General features: G+C 35.9%; 1 protein-coding gene and 1 long non-coding RNA gene across 3 annotated transcripts in view; both read left to right on the top strand.

Annotated features, from left to right (window-relative positions):
- Positions 1-16,978, top strand: part of dock1 (dedicator of cytokinesis 1) — a 333,542-nt gene that overhangs the window by 44,389 nt on the left and 272,175 nt on the right. For both annotated transcript variants that reach the window (XM_073867188.1, XM_073867187.1), the window contains exons 5-10: positions 5,298-5,394; positions 6,370-6,518; positions 8,338-8,473; positions 10,685-10,836; positions 11,455-11,536; positions 14,100-14,235. In XM_073867188.1, coding sequence (XP_073723289.1) covers positions 5,298-5,394; positions 6,370-6,518; positions 8,338-8,473; positions 10,685-10,836; positions 11,455-11,536; positions 14,100-14,235 — 752 coding nt within the window. The remainder of the gene's footprint in view (positions 1-5,297; positions 5,395-6,369; positions 6,519-8,337; positions 8,474-10,684; positions 10,837-11,454; positions 11,537-14,099; positions 14,236-16,978) is intronic.
- Positions 518-2,275, top strand: LOC141363729 (uncharacterized). Its single transcript, XR_012369335.1, has 3 exons — positions 518-647; positions 984-1,039; positions 1,533-2,275. It is a non-coding gene; the product is annotated as an uncharacterized lncRNA (long non-coding RNA).

The raw sequence follows: 16,978 nt of genomic DNA, 5'->3' as shown, positions 1-16,978 counted from the left end.
TTTTTATTTGTAGTATAGGTATGCAGTGTCATAGGTACATCCTTGACGTTTATAACAAACCAAACCGTTTGAAAATCGGTAAAAAATTAAGCAAGTTATGGTCATTTAAAAGTACCTGCATCATTAAAACTCAATGCTACGAGTGAGCGAGCGCCCTGTCGTAAGATGGCCGCCAAAATGCGGACGCTGCACTCAATTGGCCAGCAGCGCGGACGAGCCATCTAGCCTTTATATACACATCCATGATATAAACAACAAACGCGATGTGCCGGGAGCTCTGTGTGATATCAACACAGTGTGCTGTCAGTTGAAAGATGGAAGTCCCCAGACTGAAGAAACGACCTTGGCGCTTCTGTGAACATTGCAACACTGAACTGTGTCATACACCACAGAAAGCGCTATTTCAAAAATGGAGTTTGGGAGAAAAAATCCAAAAGGACTACGTCAGGTCAGATAACGTACAGAGCCTGCTGCTATCCAGTCATGAACCCGCTGTGAGTGATGTCCTGTCATGTGTAAAGACCCAGAGGATAACTTTACTGGAGTTAGAGAGATTGGTGAAAGTGAAATGCAATCCGAGGACCCAGAAAAAAAAGTGATTGAAGAATTTGAAGAAATGCACCCAGCGAATTGCAGTTAAGACAACGGTGAGCATAATTACATATTTTTATATAAGCTTGGCTTGCTTTACGTATGTTAACATTTTAAACAATATTAAAACATATCAACAAGTAAAATAAAATAAAATAAAATCAACAAGTTAAACAAAAACGTTTTGAGTATGCTATATCAAAAAGTAGCCATCCAGCATGTTTTATCCATTGTGGCAGCCCTTGCTCACAAAAAGGTTGGAGACCCCTGGTCTAATTAAATGTGGTTGATTATCACTGTTGTTGTTATTTTAATAGTATAAATTAATTTATAATTAAATAGGAATATCGCGTTATAATGCATAACGGTATCTTCTGTTTGTTGTTTTTCAGACAAAACAGCAGATGATCAAAGCATTCATCTTTTCCTGGACGTCTCCTGTTGTGTGGTAAGCATGAAACTACATTTGGATATACCAGTATAAAGTTCAGTACATGCTAATCCAGAGCTAAAATGGGAAAACCTAACATGTTTCACCCACATTATTGTTTTCCACTCTCAAATTTCTGTTAGTTAACTAATGAAAGCAACTAAAGTATAAACACACTTTATAAAGTATAAAAAAAACAAATGAAGTTGAAGTGGATGAAGTTCCCACAAAGTACTTAACTGGTTCATTGCACTAAGATAAAGCTAGCTGTTTGAGATGCACATGATCTTTTCCAACTACAGTTTTCAAAATCTTTTCATACTCAAATGGCCATATTGATGAGAAATGATTATTTATGTTCTTTTTAAATCTCAAATGACCATATTAACGATGGGGTTTTCAATCTCAAATGGCCATATTCATGATGGACTTTTCAATCTCTAATGGTCTAATGGTGGTGCTGAGTATGTGCATTGCATGTGTTTTAAATATGTCCTTTACATTTCCATAGGATGACTATGTGGATGAAGAGGGGGAAATCCTTGCTGAGGAGCAGAGTGAAGCCTATCCTCACATACAAGATGGGGAGGAGCATGGAAGTGATCAGTCCAGAAGTGAAAAACCAGAACACTTGTTGATGATGAACCTTTTGGCCATGATGAAATTGACTGGTATCCTCCGTGACGACTTCTTACAGTATGTGGTTTGTCCAAAATGTATGACAGTGTACATGCTTACTGAAACCTATGAGCGCAGACGGGATGGTACAAAGGTTTGCAGGACTTGTGGTCACATCCCATTCTACAATCACCCACAGCAGAGGTCTGCATTAAGGAAGAAATATGGCTCTGCCTTGCTAAGATAGGCTACATATTCGAGCGGTGAAGAGTATGTCCATCCAATACGTTCTTACTGTTACAAGAGTGTTGTGCAGTCTCTGGGAGGACTTGTTAAAAGACTTGGATTTGAAGAGAAATTAGATGAAAGGCGAAAGCGGGAACTGCCAAAGGGTGAGTTAGATGTAAATGATGGACAAGTATGGCAGGATTACCAGTATGTGAATTCAATAAACTGTAGTCATGCCACTATGCACAGTATTTGAGCTGTGATGTAATTGCACAAGTTACCTTGCTTCATTCCCATCCGGACAGACATTTTGTTGTTTGACATGTTGTTTGATGGTGTTTGCATAGAATGCACAAATTGAGCCTGATTAAAACTCTGTTAAAACAATTAAAATTGTTGAAATAAATAGTTTGGTGTATCTTTTTTACCTAACATTGGTTATTGCTAATTACATACAGAGTAATTAATATACACTGTAGCCTGGAGAAATTGAATCTACTTAAAGGGATAGTTTAAAAATTATTAGGAAAAAATATTTTGAAAGTATTGTGATAAATGGTGAAGAAAAGTTTGATAAATGATTGTCATTAAACTTAAAGTTGATTTTGAATTACTCTGTCCAACATCTCCACTTAGTTAACTGAGTTGAAAAAAATTATATTTTTAATTAATGTATAATTATAATTCTCTTAGTGTTATAAATGGTATTATAACACAAAACTCATGACTTAGTCAGTCATTAAATAAACTTGATTCTCCACTGAAACACAATACAATACAATGTGTTGTTTATGTCAATAAACACTGATCACCTGAACGGGGACTTTCATTTACAAAAATGGTAATTTATCATTTTAAACTAAACAACATGAATAATATTAGAGCATAAACCTCTATGACATTTTAACAAATATTTAAGTAGTTAAAGTTCTTATTAGTTCTTAATTCTGTAAAAAAGCTTAAATAATCGTAATATTTTGAGACAAAGGATTATGGGTGTTCCTTACAACATTCACTTGAATGTTTTAGTTTAATTAATTTTATACACTTAAAAGTTATATGAACTAAGATTTTTTAAGTAAATGTCCACAACTCAAAATATTAAGTGATGTTTACATCATGAAGACAATGTGTTAACAGTGTAGCATACTTTAAAAATAAATAAATTCAAACTAAAATTTAAGAGTCTGTAATTTGGCTTTACTGATACCAAAGATTTTCTTAAAATCAAAGTTTAAAACCTCTCAGAATGTCACCTGAGTAAAACTCCCCCAGCTGCTACCCTGATTTGCATTTGTATAGCTCACAGCATGTTCATTTACATGTTAAAGCCTCCCCTAGAATTAGGGGAAGGGGGGACAACTTCCAAGCAAGACCCACGTCAACTTCTGACAACTTACGGCAGTTTTCGGTGTTGGCTGCAAATTGTCGTGCGCAGTCGTAAACTTGGAGTTTCACAGCAATCTACAGTGCCACATTCTGACGAAAATTCCACTTTTCATGCAGTGATAACGTCACACATTTGACATCACGCTGTTAGCATTGACGCTTTACACATATAATCGACACCCTGTCTGTGCATCTGTGGACTTGGATGCAAAATGGTGTGGTTGTTCTCCTGCAGAGGCGGACTTTCGCTTTACTATGACATCATAGTCACGCACTCTTTAAAAGGAGTTGTATACGATTTTAAAATGAAAAGGACGTTTTGAAATTTACAGGATATTTTTATAGTATAAAGACATCTTAACTGTGAAAAGATCAAGAGGAATTTGAATTTTCAGTTCATGACCTCTTTAAAAACAATGAGTCTAATTAACTAAGCATGCGTACGCACAAATATGTGTGTGAGATGTGCGTACGGTTGTTTTCACGCACAAATCATGATTCAACAAAACTTTTGTATTTTAAAATGTCTTCTAAATGTACGCAAAAATCAAGAAAACCTAAAACCACTCGTACGCAGTAATCACGTACGCTATAATCAAATACTAAGCTATAATTATGTGTTTATAATAATGTCGATATATAAAATTTACATGATGATATTGTATATTATAATTTTTTTGTATAATATATGTTATTATACATAATCTTCATTATACAAATCCTCATTCTTTCCTTCTTCACTTTTTAAATCTTTATATGAAAGCATCTGCTTAATTCCTAATGTGAACGTCATTTAAATATAATGGGAAATCCAAATGTCAGTCACTTGATCTCCTGTCTGTTATATTTTAGATACACATGCGCGTCTCTGTCATATTAATTAAATGGCATACTTGTTAACGCATCCAAAACTTTTTAAATGTTACTCCGGTCATTGGACAGAGTGTGCATATAAATACGAAAACATGCCCAATTATTAGTGAATGAGACTCATTGTTTTGCAACTAGTCATTAGTGACATTGTAGCAGCTTTGGTTCAGTTAATAGCTGCATGTCTACATAGTTTTACTTGGACATCACAGGTGTGCTTTTGATGCTGTTCTGACATGTGGGCAAAACCATTCTGCTGCCAAGGTCCATCATTTTACACAATTTTTGAATTCAGCATTGCAAAAAAGATATTTGACAGGCTAAATGAAAAAAATATTTTGTTTAGTACTGAAAACTATCAAAAAAATTGTTAAATCTATCTTGAATTGACTTTTTTACCCTGGAGATGTGCGTATTATATTTTATACGTATAATATTTTTATGCTAATCAGTATATCACATCAGTAATGTTGTTATTTTAACACTTTTCTGTGTTAATAGTCTGTTAAATCTTTCATGCATTTCATGTAAGAGTGATATATGTGTTGCACACAGTAGTGTGCTTTCTATGTAGAGCATTTTAAATTACACGCTTACAACGTTTCACAGTAGTTATGACATGTAACCTGCCTTTGTGGGTAACAAAGAAAGTGCACTACTTTTTAAACCTTTGTTAACTTTACAGTTAGTGTATGTTATGTCTGCATATATCAGCTTCATACCCTTATTTCTCTGTGAATCCAGACTGCAGTAACTCTTAAACATTTATCCAATAGACAGTCTTAGTAGTCATTGCTTTAACAGTCCTATTTCTACCCTTATGGGAGATCGTAAATTTTGAGTCAGATTTTAAAGTTTGGTTCCAGAATAAAATGCAGTTGAATGAACACTGAATGTGTGTGTGCGCAGGCCGGCTCAGATTTCATAACAGCTGTTTTCATGAGTGATGGTGGTAATTAGTTTTCATTGGTTTGAAGGGATTTGAATGATGCAGAGACATCACACGCCTGTATTAAACAGGAATTACTGACACAAATAGAGAGAGAGATAGATGCAGTTCAACAGTCTGTTGTTGCCCACACAAGTGATACTCTTTTAAAAGTCTTTCCCTTCATTGTTCTCTCTCTCTCTCTCTCTCTCTCTCTCTCTCTCTCTCTCTCTCTCTCTCTAGACAAAAGGAAACTGTCATCCCTACCGAGCTTCCACTGGTTCACGAGGTCACAACTACGTTGCGAGAATGGGCGGCCATATGGAGGGACCTCTATGTGGTCAGTCACAAAGATGACCACACACAGTTAGCATTGTGACATTGACATCACACCGTCAGCATCGACTTCAATAACGTGACAATACATATACAATTACCACGCTACGACACACATATTCACACATTTGCAAACAGGCTGCCTCATCAACATGACATAATAACAGAATTGTAACATCAATACAATAAAGCTTACATTATGACATCACACATTTTACATCGCACCATTAGCGTTGACGTTATTCACATATACTCGGCACTATAGCAATATCTGTGTGACCATACCCAGTCCATTATGACATTGAGGTTGACAGCACACAGCCTGCATTATGACATCAGCGACATGACATAACATAGAATTAGAATTGTGACATCATAATGATAAAGTCTACATTATGACGTCACACCGTTAGCATTGATGTTATTAACATATAAACGGCACTATAACAATATCTATGTGACCATACCCAGTCCATTATGACATTGAGGTTGACAGCACACAGGCTGCAGTATGACATCAGCGACATGACATAACATAGAATTCGAATTGTGACATCATCATGATAAAGTCTACATTATGATGTCACACATTTGACTTCACACCATTAGCATTGACATTATTAACATATAATCGGCACTATAACAATATCTATGTGACCATACACAGTCCATTATGACTTTATGAGCTTGACACCACACAGCCTGCATTGACATCACTGACATGACAACAACAGTGACATAACAGTTCAGGGTGCAATTATTTGTCCCCTGTGAAACACTGCGTATGTTTTTTTCCTAATAATCATATAATTTTCTACTGTTTTCTTTTTGGAAAGCACATTAAAAGTTGAGCTTTTAAAGTCTTTTAATTTGCATATTGGAGTCCTGCGTCATTTTTTGTCTCCAGTGATTAAGAGCGTGCAGCACGACTTCATTAACACGGATTGCAGGCTTTCAAACAGACTTTGTGTATCCGCAGGGTGACAAGCGTGAGATGTTTAACACGGTACGGGACATGATCTACGACTTGATTGAATGGCGCTCTCAGATTCTGTCCGGCACGCTGCCTCAGGACGAGCTGTCGGAGCTCAAGCAGAAAGTCACCTCAAAGATGGACTATGGGAACAAGTACGAACACACACACACACACACACACACACACACACACACACACACACACGAGTCACTGACTCGAGGTCTTCTGATTGGGTTTCTTTAAAATAGAAAACTTGCAAGTCACGACTCTGGCCTGTTACATAAAACTGACTTTTAATAAGCGTTTCAGTTTGCTGTGGGTCACTGTGAAAGTGTTTCAGAAATTCAGGCTTTTGTTATTAATTAGTGATGCATCACTATTACATTAGTTTTTTACTTGCAATTAGGGATTCAAAGAAAGCATTGACCCCAAGTATTAAACTTTAGCGCATAACTCATCCAACACTGTTTGTTCTACCCATGTGAATGATAACAAAGTGTGTGGATTTTGTCAATAAATGCTAAATTATATAATAATAAAAAAAGAGAAAATCATTGGAAGGAGAGCACTTGACATATGCGTTTAGACTCTTTTAAATTAGGCCGCTACCAAAAAACATGAAAGTTAGCTATATTAAAGATACCAATTTGCCCCTTACCCAACCTAGGCATGGGCCGGTTACCGGTTTTAATATATATCGAGATTTTCAACAGTCAAGGTTTCAAAACCACTAAAATGTTCTGTGATACCGTCTCCAAGGTATGAGCTGTGTTTATACAAAATTCATTAAATCATTAAATCATGTGATTAATTTGATGTTTACATTTAATATACATTACGAAAATATATATTATAAATATTATAAGTCTTTATTTTTACCTGGCATTTGAAAAATACCGCAACACCATGAAACCGTGATATTTTTGCTAAAGGTTACCATACCGCTAGAATCTTATACCAACCCATGCCTAACCCAACCTATGTGTGGATTAACTAGTTCTTGCCATAAATATAGCCATAGATGCTGGAATGAAGTGAAGAATAAAGAAAGGAAGAGAAATTAGGCCGCTAAGCAACCACATAGCAATGTGCAACAGTTCACCCAGAGCATCTTTACATCTGCTTAGCAACAAACTGGGTCCCTGACAACCACGTTGTGCATAAACAAACATTGTCTGTAATCATATTTACATAACGCTTTTTGCAGATGATTTTACAGTGCATTATGAGTTGGGATCATGCATGATTGGTGACACATGCAATGTTGGCACGCTTCACCTTTACTCATTCATGATATTCAACCCAGACATACTAGTGATAGTTCCAAATTTATTTTACCTTTCACAGTGGCACTCCTGTGTAGTTTAGTGTTGTGTGGTATGAGGAAGTGAATACAGAGATGTGACAGTAAATTTCACACTTGACAGAAAGCTTCTAGTGTGCTTCTGTGAAAAGCTACACACACGTCATACACGGCTCTCAGTTCTCCATTATCGGTTCTCTCACCTGTGATGTTCAGTTAAAGATCTTTATTTTCAGTATTTTTTATTTCAGTAATTTCTGTTTCCAGCATTGTTATTGGTGCCAACTCATGCTTCTGTGTTATGTTTGGTTTAAGGATATAAATTATATCCCAGTCGTACAGCTGGTGCGGGAAAATGGTGCTATTATATTGCAAAGTGTTCAGACAAACACAAAAAATATGTGGTTGCAAAAATTCACAGACTGAAGTAAGAACCTGAGCTTATGTCAAGCATCTTTATAAAAAGTTGCTATTATTTCTTTATTACATCCATTTTGAGTGTTGATGTTTTTTATCCAAATCACATTAACAGTGGGAAATAATAGCACAGCAATCAAATATCATAATATATTTAATGTTTCACAAGCTTTTACTCATCTAATCTTTCAATGTCTGTTGTAAAGCAGTTTTTCTCTCTGGTCTTTTGTTTCTCTTTTTGTGGTTGGCAGATATCTGGACCTGGATCTGGTAGTGAGAGATAAAGATGGAAATATTCTGGATCCTGATCTCACCAGCACTATCAGTCTGTTCCGGGCACACGAAACCGCATCCAAACAGATCGACGCACGAATTCAAGAAGAAAAGGTGAAACATTATTATCTTGAAACAATAGCACACTATTGTGACTACGAGTCAACAAAAAGGAAAATACAAGCAGTAACAATTGTATTTAAATTTGTTTGTATTTTCATTTTCATTTCACACATTTCTGCTCTTCTCCATGTAGTTATTTCCATCGTCTTGCACTGTGACTTACTTAACACATTTGGTTATAACAGTACTGTCATATTTATTTCGAGTCTTTGACATTTGCTAACCCACTAAACCACAGAGCAAAAGTCCCCGACCACAGCTTTGAAATGCCTTGCTGTGTGAAACATGATGCAGGAACAGAGAGCGAGACTGAACCATTACCCAGCATGCAATGGGACACTGAAGCATTGAGAGCTCATCTGAGCAGCTAACATGTCTGTTTGATTTAATCATTACAGAACTTCATCAGTCCAGATGTACAGTACTGACAGGCCAATGTAGTGTTTGTAAATCAGACACGTTTAAGAGCAAATGTTTTCTGCTAACCACCACAATGAAAATACACAGTACACTATTAAAGATTGTATTAAAAATTTTGTACGGCATCATAAAATGAAAAGTTTCAGGAACAGAGATTTGTACATTTACATTTATTCCAGATATATTCTGCAGAGATTTAAAGGAACAGTATGTAAGAAATTTATATCAATTAATCATAAAATGGCCCTGATATGTCACTAGACATTAAGAAATAATTTTAATTTCAAATACTTATATCACTGACAACAGTGGTCCGGACAGGATATTGTCATTAAAAAAGTGGAGTTGCAGCCCTCAAATGATGTTTATGTTGTCATGTTGTGTATTGGCCACCAGTTGTGTGATTGCAGTACCAGTTTTAGCCACAAGTTTTGTGATTGCAATACCAGTTTTGGCCACAATCCTACATACTGTTCCTTTAACCAATACCTACAACTATGTTTCTACTCGACGCGTACGCATGAGCGCAATGGTGCACGCGGCAAAAATGACGACAACGCGGAGTGGGCGGTCGTGTGCGTTGGATGGAGGTGTGCACGGCAATTTTTGTAACTGCGCACGCGGCTCTACATCTGAAAATGACCGACCTCGAGGCGATTCTGCCCGAACAGGCAAGCCTGTGACGTATCTCTTTGATCAGCCTATGCACAACAATGCATATACTATTTATTTGACACTCTTAAAGTAAAGTATGGAAACCTTACAATTTAAAACACGAATTCTTTACATATGATTAAGAATTATTGGCTTATATTTGTAGTAAATGTACCACTGGATGAGGAATAAAATACAAACCTTGAGATTTCTGTACTGTTTGTTTAGTTAACTTTAATTAAATTATAATGTTTAATAAAGACATATTTAAGAGATTGACATTTTATTCATGTTCTCATATTTATATATCAAATCAAGCTCTGATGTTACAAGCACCAGGGTGGTTCCAGCGTACAACGACTTCTTTCCTCTTCTTTGTGCACTCAATTGCTCGCGTCGCCCCCTGGCGGTTCAAAGCATAGTGCAACAGCGAGCGCATATAAATGCCTCGTCCGTTTGTTGAGAAATGCGCGCGATCAGCGGGGCTCATGTTGCAGACCAAAGCGCAAGTATAAACAAAACTTATAAATGAGAGATTGTTAAATATTTCGATAGAGAAGCCAACAATAAATCTAGAAGTAAAGTCCAGTTTTACGCCAGGGTCTGTGTATAGTGCGTGTAATGCAAATTTCGTCATCAAAATAGCATGCACGCACTGTATACGCACTGCAGGTTTTTTTATACTTTGTACGCTTAGGTCGCGCATGCGCGTACAGGAGTAGTATGTAGCCAAAGAGATGCATTGCATTTTTGTCGCAATGCGCATGTGTCCAACATCTGTCTACCCAAGTCAAATAAACTCCTTTGCAATGCTGTGCATTCGGCCGCGCATGTATGTTCGGGGCCGCCCTTAAGTGTATACTGTATATATACAATTTTCAACTAGATCTAAATATTGCAACAATATGAAAAGTAAACAAAATTTAATTTCTTATCATTTTCATATTCTTCTTCGTATCATTTTCTCATTATATCTTCATATCTTAAATATGGAGCACATATATGTTTATGTGTGTGTGTTTTCCATCACATTCAGATTGTATGTGATTCATTGAATGACACGTGTGACAGATTAATCATGCAGTCTGAGGTGATGTTTTCAATCTCTTTATTCTCTTACAATCTCAGAAGCAGAACCCGGATTTAAGCAGACAGGCGAAGTTTGCCTCCACGCCCTCATTCGGCCTGTTCGTCACACTCAAAAACGTTGTGTGCAAGATCGGAGAAGACGCCGAAGTGCTGATGTCACTGTATGATCCCATCGAGTCCAAGTTTATCAGGTCTGTCTGTGCATCACGTTTAGATGCACGTGCTTGTAAGGTCAATTACATACAATTATTATATTGCAATAGTTGTTTTACTGATTTTTTTAATACTAATCATATGATATTCATAACACAGCAGTCTTGAGTTTTTTATAGTATTAATAGTGATCTGTGATCTTTCACATCCACCACTACCAAGGAACCGCAACGTTTAAACCCTGTACGTAGTTCACAGTGGTTTCTTGCAACAGAAATCAAGCATGTGTATGCTAAATATGATTTTTTCAGTTTCTCTGTCAACATTTCTGACAGCCAGTCAGTTTTTAGGATTAGGTTTAGTGTAAATTTCAGGTTTAACCTCAGGATTAGGTTAAGGGCTTGCTTTTAATTTCTCTTTTGTTTATAGGTTATGGTTAGGTATTAAGTTAGTACTTCATTTCTTGCAGCGGATATGTGTTTGAGGATTAACTGAAGCCTAGGATGTAGAAGAAAGAAAGTCAAAATACAATTGTATATTTATAGTCACTTATTTGGCAGATCCTCGAGTACATGTGTTACAGTTGAGCAAAAGTAAAATAATTGTGATTTATTAATCATAAGGTATATCTACTGTCATGTTTTTTATTGTTGCAGTGAAAACTATCTTGTACGCTGGTCGAGTTGTGGTTTGGTGAAGGACATCAATCAGCTTCATAACCTGCGTGCTGTGTTCACTGTATGTATAACTTCATTACATTTATTTTTGTATTCTCTAATATGCAGTATGCATTCAGTTTTAGTGTGCATTTGCCACTTGCTGAGAAAGTGAAACAATTAATAATTTAAAGGAAATATAGTGGAGAGCAGGACACAAAGTAACGCTTTTTGGCTTAAGTTAGATGAATAATTTTATTACACAATCGACACACACATCTCTGCTACAAATGAACACTAAAAATTTGTTTGTGGGATGTACCGTTATCATACAATTACACCGAAAGTTACAGGAGTGCAAATGTGACAACTTACCCCATAGGTGGGGTCATTGTAACAAACAGAGGGTTTGTTGTAATGCTGCGTTCACACCAGCCACGGTAGAGACGTCAATCGTGAGTGATTTCAATGTTAAGTCAATGCGAAGATGCGTTGACGCGCGAATGAGGCGTTTAGCGTGGCACATTAGACACGATTCCGCGCAGACACACGAATGGCGGGAATTGAGCATTGCCGTGGCAAACGCGCGAGTTGAAAAAATGTGAACTTTGCCAGAAAACGCGCAGCATTAACCAATCAGGAGCTTGCTCTAGTAGTGATGTGATTACAGGAAGCGCAGAAAGTCGCAGAAGCCCCTCCCATGAGGCAAATTTACGCGTGAATGTCTTGATGACTAGAATTTCACACGCGAATAAAGCAAGTAAACTCAAACTGTTCAAGAGGCAAACTAGGATTTTTTTTGCCTCAACCGCGGCTGATGTGAACCCACCGTAACATCTGCTAGAAAATTTTGTTTAAACACAAGTAATTCAATTGAATTCTGTCTATATACTAAAGGTGGATATTGTTTATATATCTGCCTATAATAGATAGATATCCACACATTCATCCATCCATGATCCTTCATCTAACCATCCTTTAAGCATCAATGCATATACATAGATTTTTTTTAAATGGCTACACAAAAAATCATAATTGTGAGTTATTTCCCCTAATATTGTATTAACAGTTATAATTTTGATGAATAGTATTGACATTGTTTTCATTTAATTATCATTGTATACCTGAGACTATGTGACAACTAACCCTGCTGTGTAAAAATGTTTTCAATCCCAGCTATCAGTTACTTGGAGTTGCTGAAATGTTTTAAAATGCATTTATGTTTTTAAGACAGTGATAAAATAATATAAGGTTGGATTTGTTGGCTTACACAACCAACTCAGAAATAAAAAAAACATAAGAAGAAATTTACTTTTATGCCTTCAAAACACTCTTTGTTCAATATCTTAACCAGAACACATCAAAACTTTTCACAAAATCACAGATCTTGTGACAGTAAGAGAAAAGACCAAAAACACAGATTGCTCGGCCCTGTAAAAATATGTTAAGTAGACGCGTTACAATTAAACCCGCATAAATTTGTGCACCGCAAACCCTTACAGTAGGACGTAATTCAGGGTGTGGGACATAGCACACAAGATTTATGTAAAGCAAGATTTTAAGTTAAAATTTGTAATAGTAAAAGTGTTGTGACTGGTGTGACAAACACATTTTATATAGTACAGATTATATATATAATATGCCTCTCAGAAGAGTCTTTACCTAAAGTGACATGAAATATTATTTAAAGAGTTTTAGATAGAATCCAGCATATCTTAGGGCGATTCTTGACCTTTTAGCTGTGATACTTTTTGTTTAGATGGGCCACTTTTTGCTTTCAGAATGAATTTCACATGTGCAATAAATACAAAGCCGCATATAGCACGACCGACATACGTCGTTGATTTGAGTGCACGCATCATTCTTCCTGTAATGATATGATGCTTCATCTACAGCTGAGTCTTTGCCATTATATAAATGGTTTGGTTACGGCTTGATTCCTTCTGCATTGTTTGTTAATGAGCAATGTGTGAGTTATTGGGTGACACTTTAATTCCTGCTCATTAGGCGAGGGGTAGAATTGGTAGTTAAATTGTTGCAGAAAACGGCATCATTAAAGCTGTAAAGGGCAACAAGCTGATGGCTGTACACAAGCTCTATAGAGCATGTCTGCCTTGCATGCTTACACATATTGGTTGTGTGTGGGTTTGTGTACTTTAACAGAAAAACTAATTTCCTGCACTGTGAAATTGTTTTTGTGTTATAGCTAATGTTAAATCATTACACGTGGTTGTTTTTCTCATACACTTCTATTAAAGATTGTAGCTGTGCTTTATTGTGCTTTTTTTACATTAGAAAGGGGCATTGATATGTGTGTGCGTATGTGTGTATTTGTACCCACACATATGGGCTTGGTTTCATTAAGGCGATTTTCTAAATGACCACAGGGCTGTTGAGGGTCACTTTGACTTCTCCCAACAAACCCCCATCATGAAGAGATGCCGAACCCATCAAATGCTACTAGAAACAATTTAATCGTCACACACACTTTCCTAATCCTTAGTTCCACATTTGCCTCCCCGGTTAGTTAAAAACGAATGGGTTTGAATTTAACTAGATTAGTTTTCACATTGTTTAAAATCCTTGTTGGTACACAATTGTGCAGAATAGTTTTTATACTTGTTTGTGTTTGTTTGTCTTTCTAGGATTTGGGGAGTGAAGATCTGAAGAGAGAAAAAATCAGTTTCGTTTGTCAGATTGTTCGAGTGGGCCGAATGGAGCTGAGAGACAACAATGCCAAAAAATTAACGTCAGGTCTGCGCAGACCCTTCGGTGTTGCAGGTACAGCTGCATTTCTCCCACATAACACTTTTGGTACACCTGGACTTTACAAAATGTACTGTGGTAACCGCGGTGTTTGCTGAAATGGCATTCTGGTAATTACTACTATGAAATGATAATATTTCAATATGGGATCTTTTTTAAACTGTGACAGAACCTTCCAGGATATTTGTCATTTTAATTACGGTCTATGCAGATGGATGCAGGTGTTGTATGCAGGTGTTCTGTAGGCTGAGCTTTAATTTGTTTACATTCAGGATGTATGTGACTCACAGCTAATGCCGACAAGCTCTCACATGTGTATAACACCAATAGGTTGCATTGCATTCATTATTAATGCATTCATAGCGAATATGGCCTTTACTAAGATATGACGAAGGGCACTGTGATCCCAGGGAACACACATACTCAAAAAATGTATGCTTGAAAAATCTGCAATATTCATAAATCTAAATGTTTCTGTAAAGTAAAGTTTGCCATTTTGTCCAAGTTAAAATAAATTACACTTTAAAAAAATGCTAATTTTCTCTCAACCCAGCTGGGTTGAAAATAACCCAGCATTTTTTTTAAGTGTAGCCTAATATTTGTTTAATGGATTTTGTAATGACCAGCGTCACTTTCTGTTGCGCATACTTTGCGTCCAAATCAATATATGCTTTAAAAATGTAGCGGAGTTTTTAACTCATGGTTAGGTAAAAATGAACAAACCCAACTGGTGGCTTAAATTAACCTAGATTACATTTAATGTCCATATTTTACCCATCCATAGGTTGATTTTTTTTCAATTAAATTTAATTTTATATAGCGCTTTTCACAATTGTTTAATTGTTTTAAAGCAGCTTTACAATAGTAAATGCAGGAGAAAAATCGATGGACAACATAAGCAGCAGCGTACAGTGGCTAAGATTAAACTACTAGCGAACGTAGTAATAATGTAAGTAACATATAGAAAAGGGTGCTAAATTAAAGGTCTCGTTCCCCGTACCCCATTGGCAGATTTTTTTGCTTGTTTTATGCACAAAATCACTTAAATTTGATATTTTTTGTCTAAAAACTAGACTTATTTTCTTGGGTCGATTTGCTCATCAAGAAAAAGTATCTTTTTAGATATTTTTTACTGAAAACAAGACACAAATACTAAGAACATTTTTTCTTGAAAATAATTTTTTGCAGTGTAACTATGGTTTAAAAAAATGGGATCCAAGAAAATAAGTCTAGTTTAGACAAAAAAAAAAAAAACATCAAATTTAAGTGATTTTGTGCATAAACAAGCAAAAAAAATCTGCTCATGGGGTAAGCAAATTTTTCTTGAATTTACTGTTTAAGAAAAATGTTCAATATTTGTTTGCTTACCCCATTGGCAGATTTTTTTTTGCTTGTTTTATGCACAAAATCACTTAAATTTGATATTTTTGGTTTAAAAACTAGACTTATTTTCTTAGGTAATTTTGCTTATCAAGAAAATGCATCTTGATTTAAGAATTATTAGATATTTGTACTGAAAACAAGACAAAAATACTAAGTAAAAAGTCACTTTTTTCAGTGTATACACTGCAAATAATGATTTTCAAGAAGAAGATTCTTAGTATTTTTTCTTGTTTTCATTAAAAATATTTAAAAATTCTTAATTTAAGATGCTTTTTCTTGAAGAGGAAAACGACTCAAGAAAAAAAGTCTAGTTTTAGACCAAAATTATCAATTTTAAGTGATTTTGTGCATAAATCCCAATTGGCAGATTTTTTTTGCTTGTTTTATGCACAAAATCACTTAAATTTGATATTTTTGGTCTAAAAACTAGACTTGTTATCTTGAGTCGTTTTGCTCATAAAGAAAAAGCATCTTAATTTAAGAAAACAAGACAAAAATACTATAACATTTTTTTCTTGAAAATAATTTTTGCAGTGTAGGAGAAAAACAACCTTGAGAGAAAGCCAGACATGGCTGATTCTATAGAGGATATACTATATAATAGATACTATTTTATAAAATTTATGGAAATTAAAACATTGAAACAAACAAGGTTGTGGCAAAAGCTATAATAAATTGCATAGCAACAACCTGGCAACCACCTGCCATACTGCTGCATCATGCCGGATGTTGGCACAAGACCCCTGACATTTTTCTTTACACAAAATGTAAAAATATACTTTAGTGCCTGCATGAGGAGTTCTGCTGTTGTGAGGTGAATTTGGTTCTTTAGTCTCATGAATAAAAGAGCGGCGTTCCTCTGTTCTGTATGAAGACAAAAAGAAGAATAGAAGAAAGAGATGAGACATGCAGCCTTGGTTTCAACATCAAACACTTGTTCTGAATGCATCTCTCTATCTGTAAGACCATTAACAGAGGCCGTATGTGGGTGAGGCAGGTACAGACACAATCTTTATGTGCCATGTCACCTTTAATGTGTCTACCTCAGAGACAAGCCAACACTTCCATTATAGCTCATCAGTTTCCTGTTGCCTGCTGTAAACCTAATCTAAACCTGAACAATCGTCTGTACATGAGCACAAAGGGCTTTTTAGGACAAATTTTTAAATCTTCAAGCGGTCGACAGGTTTTCTAGAAGGTTTTGGCTCTTTCTTACTTAGGGCCTATTTTAACGATCTAAGCGCATTGTCTAAAGCGCACAGCGCAACGTCTAAATGGGCGTGTCCGAATCCACTTTTGCTAATTTAACGACGGGAAAATGGTTTTTGCGCCGAGCGCATGGTCGAAAAGGGTAGGTCCTATTATAATGGGAGTA

This window comes from Misgurnus anguillicaudatus, chromosome 4 (genome assembly GCF_027580225.2).
Source record: "Misgurnus anguillicaudatus chromosome 4, ASM2758022v2, whole genome shotgun sequence".
Lineage (NCBI taxonomy): Eukaryota > Metazoa > Chordata > Actinopteri > Cypriniformes > Cobitidae > Misgurnus > Misgurnus anguillicaudatus.
The sequence above is the reverse complement of the archived record's forward strand: the minus strand, read 5'-3'. Positions and strand labels throughout refer to the sequence as shown.